Below are 19,146 nucleotides of genomic sequence, written 5' to 3'. Positions count from 1 at the left end.
CTAATTTTCGGGATAATTTGAAGCAAAACTAACTACGTATTTCATCTGCTCCACATCCTGCTGTACACTCTGGCCAAACACCCAAAAAGATAGGCATTTTGGATAATTCGATCTCCTAATTTATAAAAAGCATTAAAAAGTTCTTTCTTCCTGTCTTCTGCAATATCCTTGTAGCCACAACATTCTGTTTTACAGCACTGGATACTGGTACACACTTTAGCAGGTATAACCTCACCTCCACATGCAATATATTCTTCTCCACTGTTACGTGCCTTCTTCCTGCTATCATCTTCCCATTTTTCTGGATCCCCCCCCCCTCTTTTTTTGCTTTTAATTTCTATATTTTCTTCATTAATAAACAAAACACTTCTTTCTGCATCAGCTGTATTGATTAGAAGCCTAAGTTTGCAACCTGCTCTCCCATTGGTTGGTTAGGTCATTTAGCCAGTCGGAACCCAGGCATCAGAGAGATTTGGGATACCTGCTTATTCTACTCCGAAATGTGAGACTGCTCTGTAAGGCCTGTTATATTATCGTCTTTAGTACTGACATGGAGCATCCTGCACTGTGATAGTTCAATAAACAGATGCCAGATGGACCCAGCTCACATAATATGCACTTGGCTCAATTTTCACCAAAAGGAGGGAAGCCCTTCAATTGTTTAACAATCACACTGACTATTTAGTGACAATACAATACAACAACAAACACTCAGAAAAGAGGAGGTTGATCTTTCAAGGAAAACTCCTCTTCATCTGAGAATCTGTAGGTGACTGCACAGCCTGTTCTACACTGTTCTATTTTACTCCTTTTCTTTTCTAAGCTGCCTCTTATCGTTTGCTATTTACCTACAATTTTCTTCAAAAGGTAGTGTGCTGCGATGAACTAATGACCTTCAGGATGAACGGATGAGGTCTAAGGTCTCCCAGTTGTTATCAATGTGGCACATCTTCATGTTAGCCTTAATTACATCCTTAAATTGCTACCTGTGACTTCCCAAACAATATTTACCGACAGTTAACTCAGAGTAAAACACTTGCGTTGGAATGTGATTATTGGGTTTGTGGATTACATGTCCAATCCATCGTAGCCGAGTCCTAAAAAGCTTCCTTTCTTGTGGTCTGTGCCTCTTGAAATACATCAACATTTGTGCGTCTATCTTGCCAGGTTATTTGCAGAATTCTTCTTAAATATTGCTGGTGATATTGTTCCAGCTCTTTAATATGTTGTCTGTACCATGTCCAGGATTCAGATCCATACAGTAAGCCGGGAACTACCGTACTTGTAACACACAAGGCACTTAAATGTTGATACTTCTGTGTTCATTTTAATAAAGAAAAGTGAATTGTATTGGTTTGAGTTTTCTTATTGAACTCTACCAGTGAACTTACCTTGACCAGTGTTGACACAGCATGAATATTTCCAGAATTACGTAGAATGGCTTGCACCAGCGTGGCAACACTCAGTCCAATAGCCCAAGAAGTGTAACCTTTAAGCTTGATCACTTCGTATGCGCTAAAAAATATAATACACATAAATATATCAGTAAATTAATAAAACAGGAACAAACCTCAATGAGTGATACATTCATTACTGAACCACGAGAACACAAAATTAAATAAATAAATATAAATTACTCAACAGCTCAGCACAGATATACAATGCTGAAATTTTTTGAGTGTGTGCATATTACGATTTCAATTGATACAAACTGTGCTAGCAGGAAATGAAGACAGAAGCAAGAAATGGAATTGGCTTTGTTCTTGACTAGGACATTGACTGCATTTCTGATGTTACTTTCATTATTATCATTCTTCTTCTGTATGCCTTGCCCAAATTCCTGGACATTGGCGATCAGTATGGACAGTGTTCTTCGATCTTCAGCACTTTCATTAACGAGAACATTTTTAAAGTGAAGGTATATTTGAAAGGAGCATATCTAACAGTTAAGCAAGTCTATGTCCCTCTGCAGGGTTGTAGTGAAGAAGGAAAGTTGAACTTCCTCCAACAATTAATAATAATAATAATAATAATAATAATAATAATTGTACCGGGCGGTACACCTCTACTCTGTTTATTTAAAAGTTGCGCCAGTTGAAACTCCTCTTCTGGAGGAAGGTTGAACTTTATCTATTCTATTAATTCTCTACTTTCTCAGAAGATGTCACCACGTGGAAAATTTTGAGTTTTTGAACTGTGTCACTTTTGATGTGTTTTTGTTTCGCTTGAAGTAAGAAGTGTGAACTTTCTCTTCTAGAGGACACTACTGAAGAATTACAATAGTGCAACCTAGTGCGAAATCAAAGAACTATTTTGTTGGAGAAATTTTTATTTCAAAAGTTTGTTCTTTGTTAAATTTCTTTCTGTCATGGTTTAAGTTGGCTGTATACCCCTCTTTTTCCCCTTATTTTGGATCTAGCCAATCCCGAATTTCTTTAATTAATTTTCCACCAATAATGTGTTTCTTTTTCCTCTATGTAGGGGTTTCTTTTCCCGAACCAATAAAGATTTTGTGGGAGGGTGTTTTCTTTCCCCTAACGCCTAGAATCTTCCGCGAGAGGATATAAACTGCTGATTTTGGGGTCTCCGGGCCACTTCTGTTCCATCTTTCAGTGTATTAAGTACATTGCAGGAGGCGGGAAGCGCCTCTTTCCTCGGCAGCGATCTACTACCAGGTAATGGCCTATTAATATCTTCTTTTCTTGCTAGGTCGGCAGTTTAACTCTCGCGGCGGGTTCGAAGCGTTTTCCATCATGTAACCTTTTCCTAAAATGTAACTACTCTTTTCTTCTTTTCTTGTAAAGTTACATATTGGGATAGAGAGTGCTAACCCTCTCGAGCTCCCACTCACATTTGTTTTGAGGTGAACTTATTTTCTCAAACTTTTCTTCGTTTATGTAATGTAAAGTGTTCTTCTCTAAGTCACCTCTGTAGTATGGGATTAGCCCTTGCGTTAGTGGCCCAGAGCCAGATTAGGTTTTAAAAGCAAAGTGTATTAGGAGTGCCAGTTCGCCTCCTCTCAAGTTGTATTTTAGAGGTCATGTATTAATCTTTTCTCACCTAATAGACCTCAGTAGGTTGGGTATTTTACCCCTGTGTATATGTCCTTTGAGGACGACTTGAAAGTTGAGTTTGGTGTGGCCTGGGAGAGGCTTAACTTTAAGAGCGAGTGGCTCTTTTCTAAAACTGAGAGTTGTATGCCTCGAGGAGGCTTTGCTGTGTAATTTGGAGCAAGGGCTCCAGGGTTTGAGTGGGGTCTTCTGCCCCTTTTGTTGAAATTGGTATATCGTAAAGTTGAGCTAGTTGCTCAAGAATTGTGTTTTCAGGGCTCGAAGCCCAAATTCTTTAATCCCTGTAATTGTACATTTCAAGTTGTATTTCGGCTACTAAGTACCTGTTCTATTTGTTGTTACCTAATTTTGAAAAGAAAATATAACCTTGTTAAATTTTAAAATTTAATTTCTCTTTAGTAGCTTGAGACCTATTCACCACCCAGCACCTTCTTTCATGCTTAACTACCACAAAAACTCGGTAACAATAATAATAATGTTATTTGCTTTATGTCCCACTAATTACTTTTACGGTTTTCGGAGACGCCGAGGTGCCAGAATTTAGTCCTGCAGGAGTTCTTTTTCATGCCGGTAAATCTACCGACACGAGGCTGACGTATGCGAGGATCTTCAAAAGGCAGAAGTATTCAGTCAGCAGTATGTAAAGTTTGTTGGTTACAAGGATAATGTCCAGATAGAGGAGGTGACTAATACTAAAGAAGTATTAAAATTTACCTATGACAGCAATGACATTTACAGTAAGATACAAAAGTTGAAAACTAAACAGCAGCTGGAATTGATATGGTTTCGGGGGATATACTAAAGACAATGGGTTGGGATATATTACCATATCTGAAGTACTTGTTTGATTATTGTTTGCATGAAGGAACTTTACCATATGAATGGAAAGTTGCTATAGTAAACACAAAATTCTAGGGGTAAGGCTCATCTCTAAGATAATAGGCAACTTCATGTCTTTGGAGTGTACAGACCAGGAAAGAGCAGTACAGATGCTGATTCATTATTATTTGATAAGATAATCAGCTATGTGAGAAACGATAAGGAAAGGAACGTAATTGTAGCGGGTGATCTCAATTTACCAAATGTCAATTGGGAAGGTAATGCGAATGACAGGAAGCATGACCAAAAAATGTCAAATAAGTTAATATGGGAAGGGCACCCGATTCAGAAAGTGATGGAACCAACTAGAGGGAACAATATTCTGGATGTGGTGCTGGTAAAACCAGATGAGCTCTATAGAGAAACCGAAGTAATAGATGATATTAGTGATCATGAAGCTGTTTTTGTGGTAATCAAAAATAAAGGAAGATATTAAAATTAGGACTATTAGGCAGTACCATATGGCTGATAAAACAGGCATGTGGGAGTTTTTCATAAGTAACTATGATCGGTGGAAAACTGTAAATAAAAATGTAAACAGACTCTGGGATGGGTTTAAAGCAATTGTTGAGGAATGTGAAAATAGGTTTGTAACTTTAAAGGTCCACTATATTATAAGAAGGAGGTGCAGGTTGGAAAGAAATAGAGTTAGAAATGGCTGTGGAAGTAAGGAGGAATTGAAGGAACTTACTAGGAAATTGAATCTAGCAAAGAAGTCAGCTAAAGAAAACATGATGGCAAGCATAATTGGCGGCCATACAAATTTTAGTGAAAAATGGAAGAGTATGTATAGGTGCCAACGGCCGTAGTCTTGTTGAAACACCGGATACCGTGAGATCTCCGAAGATAAGCAACATTGGGTGTGGTCAGGAGTTGGATGGGTTGCCACGCGCTGTTGGTGGGGGGTAAGGGAATGGAGGAGCGGAAAGGAACTGGCCACCCTACCGCACGTAAACTCCGGCTCAGGAACACCTCTGCGGAGGTTCGGACCTGCCTTCGGGCAGAATAAACCTTACCCTACCTTACCTATGTATAGGTACCGGTACTTTAAGGCAGAAACAGGTTCCAAGAAGGTCATTCCAGTTAATGAACAAGGGGAGTGGGTTTTGGGGGATATACTAAAGTCAATGGGTTTGGATATAGTATCATATCTGAAGTACTTGTTTGATTATTATTTGTATGAAAGAACTTTAACAAATGAATGGAGAGTTGCTATAGTAGCCCCTGTATATAAAGGAAAGGGTGATAGACTTAAAGCTGAAAATTACAGGCCAGTCAGTTTGACATGCATTGCATGTAAGCTTTGGGAAAGCATTCTTTCTGATTATATAAGACATGTTTGCAAAATTAATAACTGGTTTGATAGAAGGCAGTTTCAGTTTAGGAAAGGTTATTCCACTGAAGCCCAACTTGTAGGATTCCAGAAAGATATAGCAGATATCTTGGATTCAGGAGGTCAAATGGACTGTATCGCGATTGACCTCTCTTAGGCATTTGATAGGCTAGATCATGGGAGACTACTGGCAAAAATGTGTGCAAATGCACTAGATAAAAGTGACTGAATGGGTTGCTATATCTCTAGAAAATAGATCTCAGTGAATTAGAGCAGGCGAAGCTTTATCTGACCCTGCAATAATCAAGAGGGGAATTCCTCAAGGCAGTATTATTGGACCTTTATGTTTCCTTATATATATCAATGATATGTATAAAGAAGTGGAATCAGAGATAAGGCTTTTTGCAGATGATGTTATTCTGTACAGAGTAATAAATAAGTTACAAGATTGTGAGCAACTGCAAAATGACCTCAATCATGTTGTGAGATGGACAGTAGGCAATGGTATGATAAACAGGGTTAAAAGTCAGGTTGTGAGTTTCACAAATAGGAAAAGTCCTCTCAGTTTTAATTATTGCACTGATGGGGTGAAAGTTCCCTTTGGGGATCATTGTAAATACCTAGGTATTAATATACGGAAAGATCTTCATTGGAGTAATCACATAAATGTGATTGTAAATAAAGGGTACAGATCTCTGCACATGGTTATTTGGGTATTTAGGGGTTGTAGTAAGGATGTAAAGGAGAGAGCATATTTGTCTCTGGTGAGACCCCAACTAGAGTATGGTTCCAGTGTATGGGACCCTCATCAGGATTACTTGATTCAGGAACTGGAAAATATCTAAAGAAAAGCAGCTCGATTTGTTCTGGGCGATTTCCGACAAAAGAATAGCGTTACAAAAATGTTGCGAAGTTTGGGCTGGGAAAACTTGGAAGAAAGGAGACGAGCTGCTCGATTAAGTGGTATGTTCTGAGCTGTCAGTGAGAAATGGCGTGGGAGGACATCAGTAGACAAATAAGTTTGAGTGGTGTCTTTAAAAGTAGGAAAGATCATAATATGAAGATAAAGTTGGAATTCAAGAGGATAAATTGGGGCAAATATTCATTTATATGAGGGGGAGTTAGGGATTGGAATAACTTACCAAGGGAGATGTTCAATAAATTTCCAATATCTTTGCAATCATTTAAGAAAAGGCTACGAAAACAACAGATAGGGAATCTGCCACCTGGGCAACTGCCCTAAAAGCAGATCAGTAGTGACTGAGTGACATATTTGAGCACCTTCAAATACCACCGGACTGAGTTAGGATTGAACCTGCCAAGATGGGGTCAGAAAGCCAGCGCCTCAACCGTCTGAGCCACTCAGCCCAGCCCTCCGACAATTAGAGGGCAGTATAAATGAGGAGTACTTATTACTAATGGGCGTCTAATTCCCAGGTAGGAGTAGATACAATTGGATATTAAGGAATTATAGGGCCTTTCGGATATGGGACAAGGAACACGGAAGGAAAACTTTTACTTGATTTGTACTTAAGGAATAGCTGATAGAGAACACATGGTTCCAGAAGAAAGAAAGTCATAAAATAAGATGGTACAGCTGGGATGGTAGCTATAAGTCAGCAACAGATTACATGATAACTGACGTAAGATGTGGAGAACTAGTGTGGATGTGAAAGTTATTCCTAGTGAATGTCTTCATAGCAAACTTAAGGTTATGGTGGCTGACCTAATAGATATCCATCAAGTGCAGAAGACAAAGACCAGGAAGAGGATACCAAGGATTAAGGACTGGAAGCTGAAGGTAGGGGACTGTTAACAGAAGCTCCAACAAATGCTCAAAAGTGATTTACCAGTGTCAGAGTCCAGCTGTAGTGATGTGGAATGGAATAATTTTAAAACTAATTTCATCAGTAGTGCAGAAGAAGTGTGTGGAACAACAGGCACGAAAGTGATGAATAAAAGGACGTCCTAAAATAAAGACAGAGTAAAAAGGCAATAGAAAAACAAAGTAAGGCCAAGAAAGTGAGGGATGTTGAAAGAACCAGAATTAGTTACAACAGTCAACGGAAAGATGAAAAAATAAAAAAGCTAGACCAAGCATACCAAAATAGGAAATTAGAAGTAAAAAGAAGAGAAGGAGAAATGCTGGGGTGAATTTACCTAAAAACTACAAAAGATAGAGGCAACATGAAGATGCTGTACAGCCTGGTTAAAAGTAAGAAATCTGGCAAAGAGCACATCTCTGCACTAGAAAAAGTAAAAGGGAATGTAGTCAGGAGCAAACAAGAAAGTAGAAATGAAATGAAGACTTATGTCTATGAAATACTCTTCCGCCTTGTGAATACTTTACATTTTATTATAATTATCTATCATACATGTTTCGAGAGCTCAACTGCTCTCTTCCTAAGCGGTGCAAAAAGATCAAACAAAATCCTTGGACTTGATACATTTGTACAATACAGTCATCGCCAAACAAATTATACATAAACTAGCAGTTACCCACAGCTTCGCTCGCGTGGATTTTTTAATTTGTTAAAAGTAATCGTTTCTTGGTACTGTACCAAGACATTATCTAAAAATTCCTACAGTATAAAAACTCACTGAAATATTGAGTTTCATTTATCCCAGAATCTCTTTGAAAACCACGTTTGTGGTGTTGCCTTATGGGGCTAAGATGACTAAGTGACATAGAATTGTACATGTGAGAAACGGTCTTCTTTCAAGTCAAAAAGCTAACATGTTTCTTTCTTTTTAAAAGAGATTAGAAATATGTATTTCCACATATGTAACATCTTCACTTTTTTGAGACATAAGTATCCATATAAAAAAGAAGAATTCAACCCCTTTGTCAGTCCTTCCTCCACCCCTACTTCCACCTAAGTGAATTCTCCGAGAAAAAAACATGTTTCTTTATTTTTAAAGGAGATTCCAAATACCAATTTTCACATCTGTAATGTCTTCAGTTTTTGAGATGTAAGTATCCTCATAAAAATAATTGAAGTTTTTCATTTCTTTTCACCCCACCTCCCCTTTTAAATGCCTTTTCTGAAAACAAAAGATATGTGCTTCTCTCTCTCTTTTTTTTTTTTTTTTTTTAAGGAGATACAAAATACCAGTTTTCATGCCTGTAACATATTCAGTTTTCGAGAAGTTTTCATGTCTGCAATATCTTCAGTTTTTGATATATAAGATATAAGAATTCAACTTCTTTTCTTTCCATCCCTCTATGGGGGGTGAAGCTGATTCCTGCCCATGGTGCCCCTGCTAAGGTAGCTGGAATTAAATTTCCATTACTGAACTGAACGTCAGCACTCCAGAAGCATTTGTGAGCTCAAGATGCGATTAAATAAATGGTTCTTCTCAGAACCAATTTTGACAGTTATTTTGGTGAATATCGAAGGCAATATCTAAAGAACAACTACTACACGAATTATGCCGTGAACAGAAGTGTGACATCCTTGCATATGAGAAATCCATAGATACTCAGCAGAGATGACCATGTATACTTGGTATGCAGTTAGTGGTAGAAATTCCACATGCTACATATGGAAGTGCTATTTTTGTCAAACCAGGAATCCAAGTCAAGAGTGCCCATTGTACCCACGAGAATAACATTTGAGATCATAACCTTGGAGCGTAGTAATTGTGTGATCACATCAGTTTACAAACCCCGTTCAGAGAAATGAGTAATAAGAGATTTTAACAGTCACAGTCATGCTTGGAGATACATACATGAGAATGAGGCTGTTCTAACATGGGCCAAAACCAACTCTCTCTCCCTCATTCATAGTAGTAAACTACCTTCTTCCTTCAATAGTGGAAGGTTGCAATGAGGGTACAACCCGTCCCTCCTCTTTGTAAGTGAAAATGTAGCAACAAATCAGTGTGTTCTATCCCCAGCACACAGCACAGACCAATAATGTGTCGAATTATTCCCATCATAAGACCCCAAGAAAATGGTTTCAGAAGAAGGTATAACTTCAAGAAGGCAGATTGGCTGAAATTTTTTGAAATGTTGGATGGAAAAGTTCAAACAATCACGCCTTTACCCAATAGTTATCATAAGTTTTTTGAACTTGTGACAATCTGTTCTTGAGCATGTATTCCAAGAGGTTGCAGGATGACCTATCTTCAGGGTGGTGACTTCAGAAACAGTTACACTGCTCGAGGACACGACATGATGAAAATCCATTTAGTGAGGAAACATCCCACACAGCTAGATCTGTTTTTTCCTCAATCTCTGAGCTAAAGAAGAAACAGTGGGAAAAATTGATGGCAGAATGTGATATGAGCAGAAGAGGCTTCTAAGATGACTGAATAATGACCCTTCATAGGTAAATACGTATGTGAATGTTCAAGCTGATCAAATTGCCCGTCAACTGCTAGAAAATGGGAAACCACCACCTACAACCATGTCCGACCAACAAACTACTACCTTGTTACAACTTTTTACTCAGGCTGAGTTAGATCTTACCCTGAGTAAATGTCAAAATGGGAAGGCTACAGGCCTTGATGATAAAGGAGTTGAGCAGATTAAGAACTTTGAGCTAGTAACTAAGTGTTGATTGCTAGATCTGATGAACAACTGTGTCCAGTCTTGTAAGATTCCTGAACTTTGGAGGAAAGCTAAAGTTACAGCTATTCGTAAACCAGGCAAGGATAAGGATGATCCTAGAAGTTATTGTCCTATCTCTCTCCTCTGTTATTTGTATAAATTTCTAGAAAAGCTCATTCTACGAGGGTAATCCCAAATGTAAGGTCTCCAACTTTTTTATAAATACAGAACTCTGTTCGTGTGGGTGGTGGTCACAATATTGTAAAGAGTGTTTCCCACGCTTGCATATATACATACGCATGCCACGTTGACTTGGAAGCCACTGAGTATGGATCTTCCGTTGGATGTTACCGCCAAGTGTGAAGTGTGCGCAGTTATTCGGTTTTTGAATGCAAAATATACTAAACCGACTGAAATCCATCGCCAATTGACGGAAGCGTATGGCGAGTCGTGCATGGATGTCAAAAATGTTCCTAAGTGGTGTAGAGAGTTTGCAGCCCGTTAGACTGAAATTCACGACGAACAAAGGAGCGGGAGACCGTCAATTTCTGTTGAGACAGTCGTGAAGGTTGAGCAAATCATGTGTGAAGATCGGCGGATCACCCTGGATGATCTCTGCACTTTGGTTCCTGAGGATTCCCGAAGCGCCACTCACACAATTTTAACGGAAAAGTTGAAATACCGGAAGGCATGTGCAAGATGGGCGACACGCATGCTGACTGAAGACCACATGCGGCAACGAGTTGATTCTTTCCGCGCATTTCTTCAACGCTTTGCAGCCGAACAGGAAAACTTTTTGGGTCAATTGTCACAGGTGATGAAACCTGGGAATTCCACTTTACACCTGAGACCAAGCAACAATCACGCCAGTGGCGGCATCCCTCTTCACCAAAGTCGCAGAAATTCAAGCAAACACAGTCTGCCGGTAAAGTCATGACAACTGTGTTTTGGGATCGAAAAGGGGTATTGCTGGTCGACTTTATGCTCGCTAGGATCACAGTTAACACTGACAGGTACTGTGAGACCCTGAAAAAAACTCAGATGGGCAATTCAGAATTGAAGAGGAATGTTGATCAAGGGCGGAAACAGTCTCCATGACAACACTCGCCTGCACATTGCCTGGCAAACCGTTGGTCTCCTGCAACAGTTTCAGTGGAACATCATCACCCACCCACCCTATAGTCCTGACTTGGTGCCCAGTGACTATCACTTGTTCCCTAAGTTGAAAGAACATTTGGCTGGAAAGCGATTCAGCACCGATGACGAGGGCATACAAAAACTGTCACAGCGTCTACGAAAGTGCATCGACCAAAATAGTGATTATGTAGAAAAATAGCTAAATGTTCAAGCTGTAAAATGATGTAACCCATTGTAGAAATAAACAGGTCTATGTATTTATTAAAAAAGTAGTAGACCTTACTTTTTGGGGTTACCTTCGTAAATAGAATAACGGAGAAGCTAGAGGCAGTCTACATACCACAACAGGCTGGATTCAGATCAGGGAAGAGTTGCATGTCTCAGGTGTTGAAGTTAACACAACACATAGATGGTTTCAAAAGGAAAGATTACAGGAGCTGTATTTATAGATCTAACAGTGGCTTATGATACAGTAAACCACAGTCTACTTCTTATGAAACTTTATGATGCTACCAAAGTTTATCAACTAACTTGCTTCATAAGGGATATCCTTGAAAATATAAGATTCTTTGTCGAATTTCAAGGACAAAGAAGCAGATGGAGATCACAGAGGAACGGATTATCCAAGGGTAGCGTGCTTGCTCCAGCATTGTTCAGCATTTATACTAACAATCAACCATTACCTGAGGGAACTGTGAAAATGGGAAAACACAGAAAACCATCCTCAGGGTTGCTGGCAGTGGGGCTCGAACCCATTATCTCCCAGATGCAAGGTCACAGCTGCGCACCCCTAACCACATGGCCAACTCGCCTGGTCTAGATAGAACTGAATAGGCACACTGATTGAGTGAGTCAGCCAGACAAAAATATACCCCTGCGACTCTCCATCGCAGAACATGCTATACATTGCTCCACGGGTCTCCACTACTTGTAGCACTGTACAATTCGGTTAGCTGCGTTGATCGTAATTTTGTGTGTTTTTGCGCTAAGTATTTTTCTTAATAATTCAACAATTTAAAGGAAAGAATCAGCCTAAAAGACAACAGGATTCATACAATTGGATTTTTAAAATAATTCTCAGTTTAAGGCAAACCCCTCCCCCCCTCCTGTTACAGCTCAAAACTAAAGCTTCTTTAGCATCAACCCATAAGATGTCACAGTTTCTCATTTCGCAAATCAGTGTACTTGTGCTTGACACTTTGTACTTAGCCTAATTTTATTTTAAAATATCCATGGATCTAGAAATAAATTTGAAGTAACTCTGTTTACTTTGTACATTAAGCCTGTGAGTAAAGCACATGAAATAACATTTAAATATATTTCAGTAGATCTGTTGACACTATTCAGCTCCAATCACAACTTAATGACTAACCTTTGTACAACCTGCTTGTGCATTTCCTCCCAATTCTCTGTATCCTTCTCGGTTCCAATATCTGGATTGATTTCTCGGAGCCTCACACCAGCTACATTCACTCCTGACCACACAGCAACTGAAAATGGAATCAATCGCAAAATAGATTATAGAAATCAGATGTATCTGTTTGACAATTACTCTAACTGCTAACTTATTTTCTTTTCAAATGGAGAAAAATACAGTACCATACTATTTCATACCCAGATACAAAAAAGAGATAAGTGCATTTTGAATTATTATTGTTTGGATAATAAGCAATTACAGCTTCATCCATTAATGTTGCCTTTTCTACCAAGACAATACCTTTCATATAAAGTAATTTCCAGATGGCCTTATGAGATTAATATAATCCACGTACAGATCTTAAATGTTTTACTTCTTCAAGGCCATCAGCAAACATAACCTGTGGCATTATGATCATCTTTTCAATATTTATTTTAAAATAATATTTACGTATAAACTGAATGAACCCTTTTTTGTTAAAGACAATTTTGTTTCAAATTTTAATGACTTTGTACATATATGAAACAGTTTTATATTATAATACATCACATATGATGATGAAATTCTAAAGGAGGGGATATGAAAATATTGTTGTTTGCAGATGACAGTGATCTGGGGAGTCAACAATACAGAAGAGCAAATCCAACTAGAGACTTTAAATGAAAATATTGAGAAATATGGTATGAAAAATCAGTGTGGAGAAGAGCAAAACAGTGGTGATGACACAAAGAGAGAGAGAGAGAAGGAAAAGAAATCATTAGTATCTGGGGACAAAACCTTGAAGTTAGTTGAATATTTCAAATATTTGGGAAGTGAATAATGCAAGATGCAAGGCTGGATAAGGAGATCAGCAAATGGGTACAAGCAGGAAATACGTTCTACCAGAATATAAGGAACCTGGTGTGAAACAGAGAAGTTCCTATGAAATGTAAAGAGATAATTTACAAGATGTACTATACCCTTATATTGACATATGCATCAGAGACTTGGAATATGACAGCAAGAAATGGGATTAAAATTCAGGCCAGTAAGATGAAGTTCCTGAGGAGTATGATAGGGAAGACAAGGAGAGACAGTAAAAAATATTGAGGTCAGAAAAGAGATAGAGGTAGAAAAACTGAGTGATAGGATGGAGAAGAATAAATTGAGATGGTTTGGACATGTTATGAGGATGGAGGAGGGAAGGATACCAAAACAAGTGTTGGAGGCTAAGATAGAAGGAAAGAGGGCAAGAGGGAGGCCCAGAGCAAGATGGATTGACTTTTTTTTTTTTTTTTTTTGCTAATTGCTTTACGTCGCACCGACACAGATAGGTCTTATGTCAACGATAGGAAAGGCCTAGGAGTTGGAAGGAAGGGGCCGTGGCCTTAATTAAGGTACAGCCCCAGCATTTGCCTGGTGTGAAAATGGGAAACAACGGAAAACCATTTTCAGGGCTGCCGACAGTGGGGCTCGAACCCACGATCTCCCGAATGCAAGCTCACAGTCGCGCGCCTCTACGCGCACGGCCAACTCGCCCGGATAGACTGTCAAGAACAGTATAAGAAAAAGAAGGCTAAACTGGACTACAATTACTGAAGAGGAGTGGAGGAAAGAGAGGCAATGGTGGAGAAGTGCCATCAACACCCCAAGTGGGGTGGAACTGGACAAGGGGAAATGAAAATGATGACATCACACTGGACTGCAGACTGTGGGCCTACAAAGATGATCCATCAAACTTTGTTCAGGCCACACCTGTGATACAGTGGCTGGATAATTTGGATTTAAGAGTATAGATATCTTGCCATTGATGCTTTCACGGCCCCCACTTATAGACATGATACTGTATAGGCTTTTGGGATTATGCCGTGTCAAGAAAATAAGGTGAAATTCTTTATATTTTGCAGAGAACTGTGCTCTGCGTCATCAGAAGAAAATCTCGACTGTCCACGAGAAACGCTTCTTAAACAATGACTTTTTGAAATTTAGACGTTATCATAGAAGTGGGAATGGTATGTTCATTCGTCACCAGATGGCTCTCCGGATGTGGCAGAGGGCTAGCATTCGAACTGGAAGTTGACCGAACCATCAGAATCGGTCTAAGAGGGTCACATATGGCATTGACACAAGCCCGGAATGAAACATCTGGCAATGAGAAACGTACGAATTTTGGAAAACACTGAGACGAAATAACAGTAATGAAGGGACAACAATTTCAACAGGGACACTGGCTATCAATTAAATAATGTCTGGTTGCCAGCCATTAAGGATTTATGTAGGTAGTTCTCTTCCCTGTCCCTTCACTACTGTTATTTCGTCTCTGTGTTTTCCCAAATTTGTATGTTCCTCATCGCCAGATGTTTCATTCCAGGCTTGTGTCATACACCGGTCTATGTCACATGTTATGTACACATGTTATGTGACCCTCTTAGACTGATTCTGATGGTTCATTCAGCTTCTGCTTTGAACGCTAGAGCTGTGCCATGTCCGGGGAGCCATCTGGTGATAAATGAATGTAGCATTTCCACTTCTATTATAACGTCTAAACTTCAAAAAGTCACTGTTGAAGAAGCCTTTCTTGTGGACAGTCGAGATTTTCTTCTGATGATGCAGTGCACAGTTCTCTGCAAAACGTAAAGGATTTCACCTTATTTTCTTGAGCATAATCCCAAAAGCTTATACAACATCATGTCTATAGATATGTTGTTTCTTGTGATTTGTATTTATGTACAATATACTAGCTGATGTACCCGTACTTCTCTATGGGATTCTCAGAAAGACTTGTCTTTGTGGTTTTCCTAACTGAAATCAACTTAAGGCCAGTACAAACACTTCAGTAGGAATGTAGTAATTAAAAGTAATGTTATCATAAAAAAACTCGATCAAATGAAAAACCACACATGTTCTCACTTTAACGAACAGTAGGCCTACTACGGTGCCGATTTAACAGACCAAATTTCCAGTGCTGGAATGACCAGGCTGCAGACAGCCGTGAACACTTCTCTGCCATTATTCCGTTAAATATGCACACTGCTCAAACCAATCAGAGGAGGGATTGAGTAGCTCGAATGCCATGATGAACCAGCGTGTTATGTACCAGTAATATCAGAAAATTTACAAACCAGGGGAATGGCATGCTAACGAAGAAAGTTGTCCAACTCCTGATCTACTTCCCGCCAATATTCAGGCAGGCTGTTAAACTCGGCACGACCAGGCCAGTTGGCCATGCTGTTAGGGGTGCGCAGCTATGAGCTTGCATCCGGGAGGTAGTGGGTTCGAACCCTACTGTCGACAGCCCTGAAGATGGTTTTCCATGGACTCCCATTTTCACACCAGGCAAATGCTGGGGCTGTACCATAATAAAGGCCAGGGCTGCTTCCTTTCCACTCCTAGCCCTTTTCCTATCCCATCGTTGCCATAAGACCTATCTGTGTCGGTGCGACGTAAAGAAAATTTTAAAAAACTCAGTATACAGCAGTAATCCTATCTATCAGAGATGAGTTGCAACAGGCCAAAAAGCACATTCCAACAAACAATGGTCAGTGTAATGTTATTGTTGATCAATGTTATGAGCTTTCTGTATTGTAGGCCTTCACATTTAGTTTTCATTCAATTGTGATATTAGGGAGTCTTACAAAATTATTTATAGCGTAGACTGTAGTTCCTTATTCTCCAACTTTGCATACCGATTTTCATTAAATTCTGTTATCCATTTTCTCGTGGCTCGGCGCCGATATGGACTTAACAAAAATCAAAATTCATGAATACCACTGTTATAATAGCCAGTGCGGTAAAAATGTGTAAGACATAAATGATCAGAAATTTAATACTATATAACTTTAATTATGTAGTATTTGTCGATAGGACCACTAATAACACAAATATTTGAGAATTAAATTTTAGGCCTTCTCCTAAACTACCATTTCTCTCAGCGTGAATAAGATCATTTATAGCCTATATTGTAGCGACTTATTCCCGGACTTCACATACCGATTTTCATTAAGGTATGACCACTAATAACATATATTTGAGAATTAAATTCCAGGCCTTCACCTAAACTACCATTTCACTCAGCGTGAATAAAAAAAAAAAAAATATATAGCCTAGATTGTAGTGGTTCATCACCTGACTTTACATTCCGATTTTCATTAAATTTCCTTCAGCCGTTTTCTTGTGATGCGTGTACATACATACAGCCAGCCAGCCAGCCAGCCAGCCAGCCAGAAATTACGGAAAAGTAAAAAATGCATTTCCTTGTTGCTGTGGACATGACCGATACAGAAATACCATTCTTTTCAAATTCTGAGCAATGTACAGACAAAACTCTTATTTTATATATATAGATAGTACTTTTATATGCTTATCTGTCATCTTTCAATCTGGTATAAATACTGTAGTTCTGCATGTAAAATAACTAACTAACAACTCTCTTTCAGAAGAATATTTTAAACAAGCTGCATATTACACACAAAAGCTGAAAATGCTGACACATACTCACCACTACTATCTCCGTGCTCTCCAATGATCCAGCCATGACAGCTCGTTGGGGCAACGTTGAGGCGTTGAGACATCAGGAACCTAAATCGTGATGAGTCAAGATTTGTTCCAGATCCAATTACTTTGTTCTTTGGGAGACCACTTAGTTTCCAGGCAACGTATGTAAGAATATCAACTAAGGTAAATGGAGGAAAGTAAAAAAAAAAAAAAAAAAAAAAAAAAAATTTGTAAATACAATGATATATGTCATTCTAAGGTTATTTAAATAATTTGTAATTAATAAAAAGATGAAATATGAGAATAAGAAATTCATTTCTACCCATTACCAAGAACTGCATACGAGTTATACATTGAAAATGCTTATACTGAAGGAGATAAGAAGGATCAGGTTTAGTGTTATCACTAGCTCCACAATTATTGCCAACCTTCTATGGATTGCATTATGCACTTACCTGGGTTGCTGACAATCAGGAGAATACAGTCAGGGCTGTATTTGATTAGTTGAGGTATTATGCCTTTGAAGATGTCAGTGTTCCTCTGAACGAGATCGAGACGTGACTCTCCTTCCTTCTGGCGAGCTCCAGCGGTGACCACACATATCTTCGAGTGAGCCGTTATAGCATAGTCTGAAATAAATCAGTATTATGATTTCTTTAAATGAACACTTACCTACACAAACAGCAATCGTCCCTTGGAATGTATGGTTCCCCACAACACGTACAGGTAGGAGTATAGGAGATGCAACATGGCCCTGCCAAGTTACATTCTGTTTTGCCACAGGACATTGCTTCTTATGTCACCAAGCCCCTTTGTTCTTTTCCTCTACTTGTACAAGGTCTTGCATATAAACTCAGACCGAACGCACAGCGTTTGTGCTACGGCAGCTGCCTCAGCCAAACCTACGTTGCGCACAGCCACCCTGTTTTAAGTGTGTATACAATCTTATATGAAATCTTACCTTATAAAAGATGCTGAAAGAGTCGTCCTTCCTGGGTTATACAGGCACTATATCTGTTACCCACATTCTGACTGATGTAAGCGAGTCCTGCCACTGTAATGTTTCTGATTTCATTAATAATGTTTTCTATCAGTTCCTCCAAAGTGTGAGGATTTGTTGATACACTTTTCCTTTCAGTTTACCCCACAAGTAAAAATCACACACTGTTAGATCTGGAGAATGAGGGGGAAGTAGACCAGCACTGATCACCCTGTCTGCAAACACTTCTGAGATTGTAAGAAGAGAATCTTCTGCTGTATGAAACCACCCACACAAGAATTCTTCTGTTAACTGATGAAAAAACAGTGTCAAAATTTCATCTCGGTACTTCTCTGCATTTACTGTTGTCTTGACAAAAAATAGGCCCAATTATTCATCTTGCAGTAACAGCACACCAAACACCAATTTTCCTATCATAAGGAGGGACTTCATAAACACCATTAGGATTTGATGCACACCAACAGCGAGAAGTACGACCGTTCACAAGGCCATTAAGATGAAACCAAAACTTTTATATACCAGTGTTGCAATGATAACAGTCTCACCATATTAATGGCAGAGATTGAGAATGGAGACTCATGCTTGCCAGGTCGAACACGTGCAGCCTGTTTGGGAGGTCAAGAAGTATGCATGCACCTCCCATACTGCAGCTGCCGTAGCCTAGAGTACAAACTGTGTGTTCAGTCTGGGTTTATAAGAGAGACCTTGTATTACAATCCTGTTGGAATTCTTTTTTTCTTTTGTGTTTGTCCTCTGTTCCCAACCTTATCACCTGTATCGATGTTTATGTTCCGTTTATTCCTTTTACCAGTACCTTCCAGCTTTCTTCTTATTCTACACTTATGAGACTCAGAAGAGATGGATGTAGAAGAATTGGGATTGACGAGGGGAGAGCCCGTCTGTTAGAAGATGGCAGTGTATGAAGATGTGGAGATCGTCCTTGTCCTAGTGTGTTTCCATGTTCATCCCATCTTCTATTTCTGTTGCTCCCTCTGACCTGGCATTGTGTTTGACCTATTATAAGAGTTAATTTTCTCTCTATCTCTATCTCTTTTTTTTCTCTTCTTCTGAATCCCATATAAGATAATGTCACCATCGTCACCTTGATCTCCCTCTACTTCTCTTACCCTCCACAACAGAGTCCATTATTCTCCTAGGTAACGTATCCTTTTCCATTCGCTTCACACGACCCTACCACCGGTCGGTTTATGTGTACAACTTCATCCATCGAGTTCAGTCCTAACAGCCTTTATCTTCTCATTCCAAGTACCGTCCTGCCAT

At 39.2% G+C, this 19,146-nt stretch overlaps 1 protein-coding gene across 2 annotated transcripts in view; it reads right to left on the bottom strand.

Moving 5' to 3' along the window:
• LOC136884409 (L-lactate dehydrogenase) overlaps positions 1-19,146 on the bottom strand; it is a 41,354-nt gene that overhangs the window by 7,715 nt on the left and 14,493 nt on the right. For both annotated transcript variants that reach the window (XM_067156546.2, XM_067156545.2), the window contains exons 5-8: positions 17,321-17,494; positions 16,870-17,043; positions 12,348-12,465; positions 1,392-1,515 (exon numbers count right to left, since the gene is read on the bottom strand). In XM_067156546.2, coding sequence (XP_067012647.1) covers positions 1,392-1,515; positions 12,348-12,465; positions 16,870-17,043; positions 17,321-17,494 — 590 coding nt within the window. The remainder of the gene's footprint in view (positions 1-1,391; positions 1,516-12,347; positions 12,466-16,869; positions 17,044-17,320; positions 17,495-19,146) is intronic.

Source organism: Anabrus simplex, chromosome 12 (assembly GCF_040414725.1).
Source record: "Anabrus simplex isolate iqAnaSimp1 chromosome 12, ASM4041472v1, whole genome shotgun sequence".
In the NCBI taxonomy this organism is placed as follows: Eukaryota; Metazoa; Arthropoda; class Insecta; order Orthoptera; family Tettigoniidae; genus Anabrus; species Anabrus simplex.
Note: the sequence above shows the minus strand (reverse complement) of the source record. Positions and strands in the feature narration are given on the sequence as shown.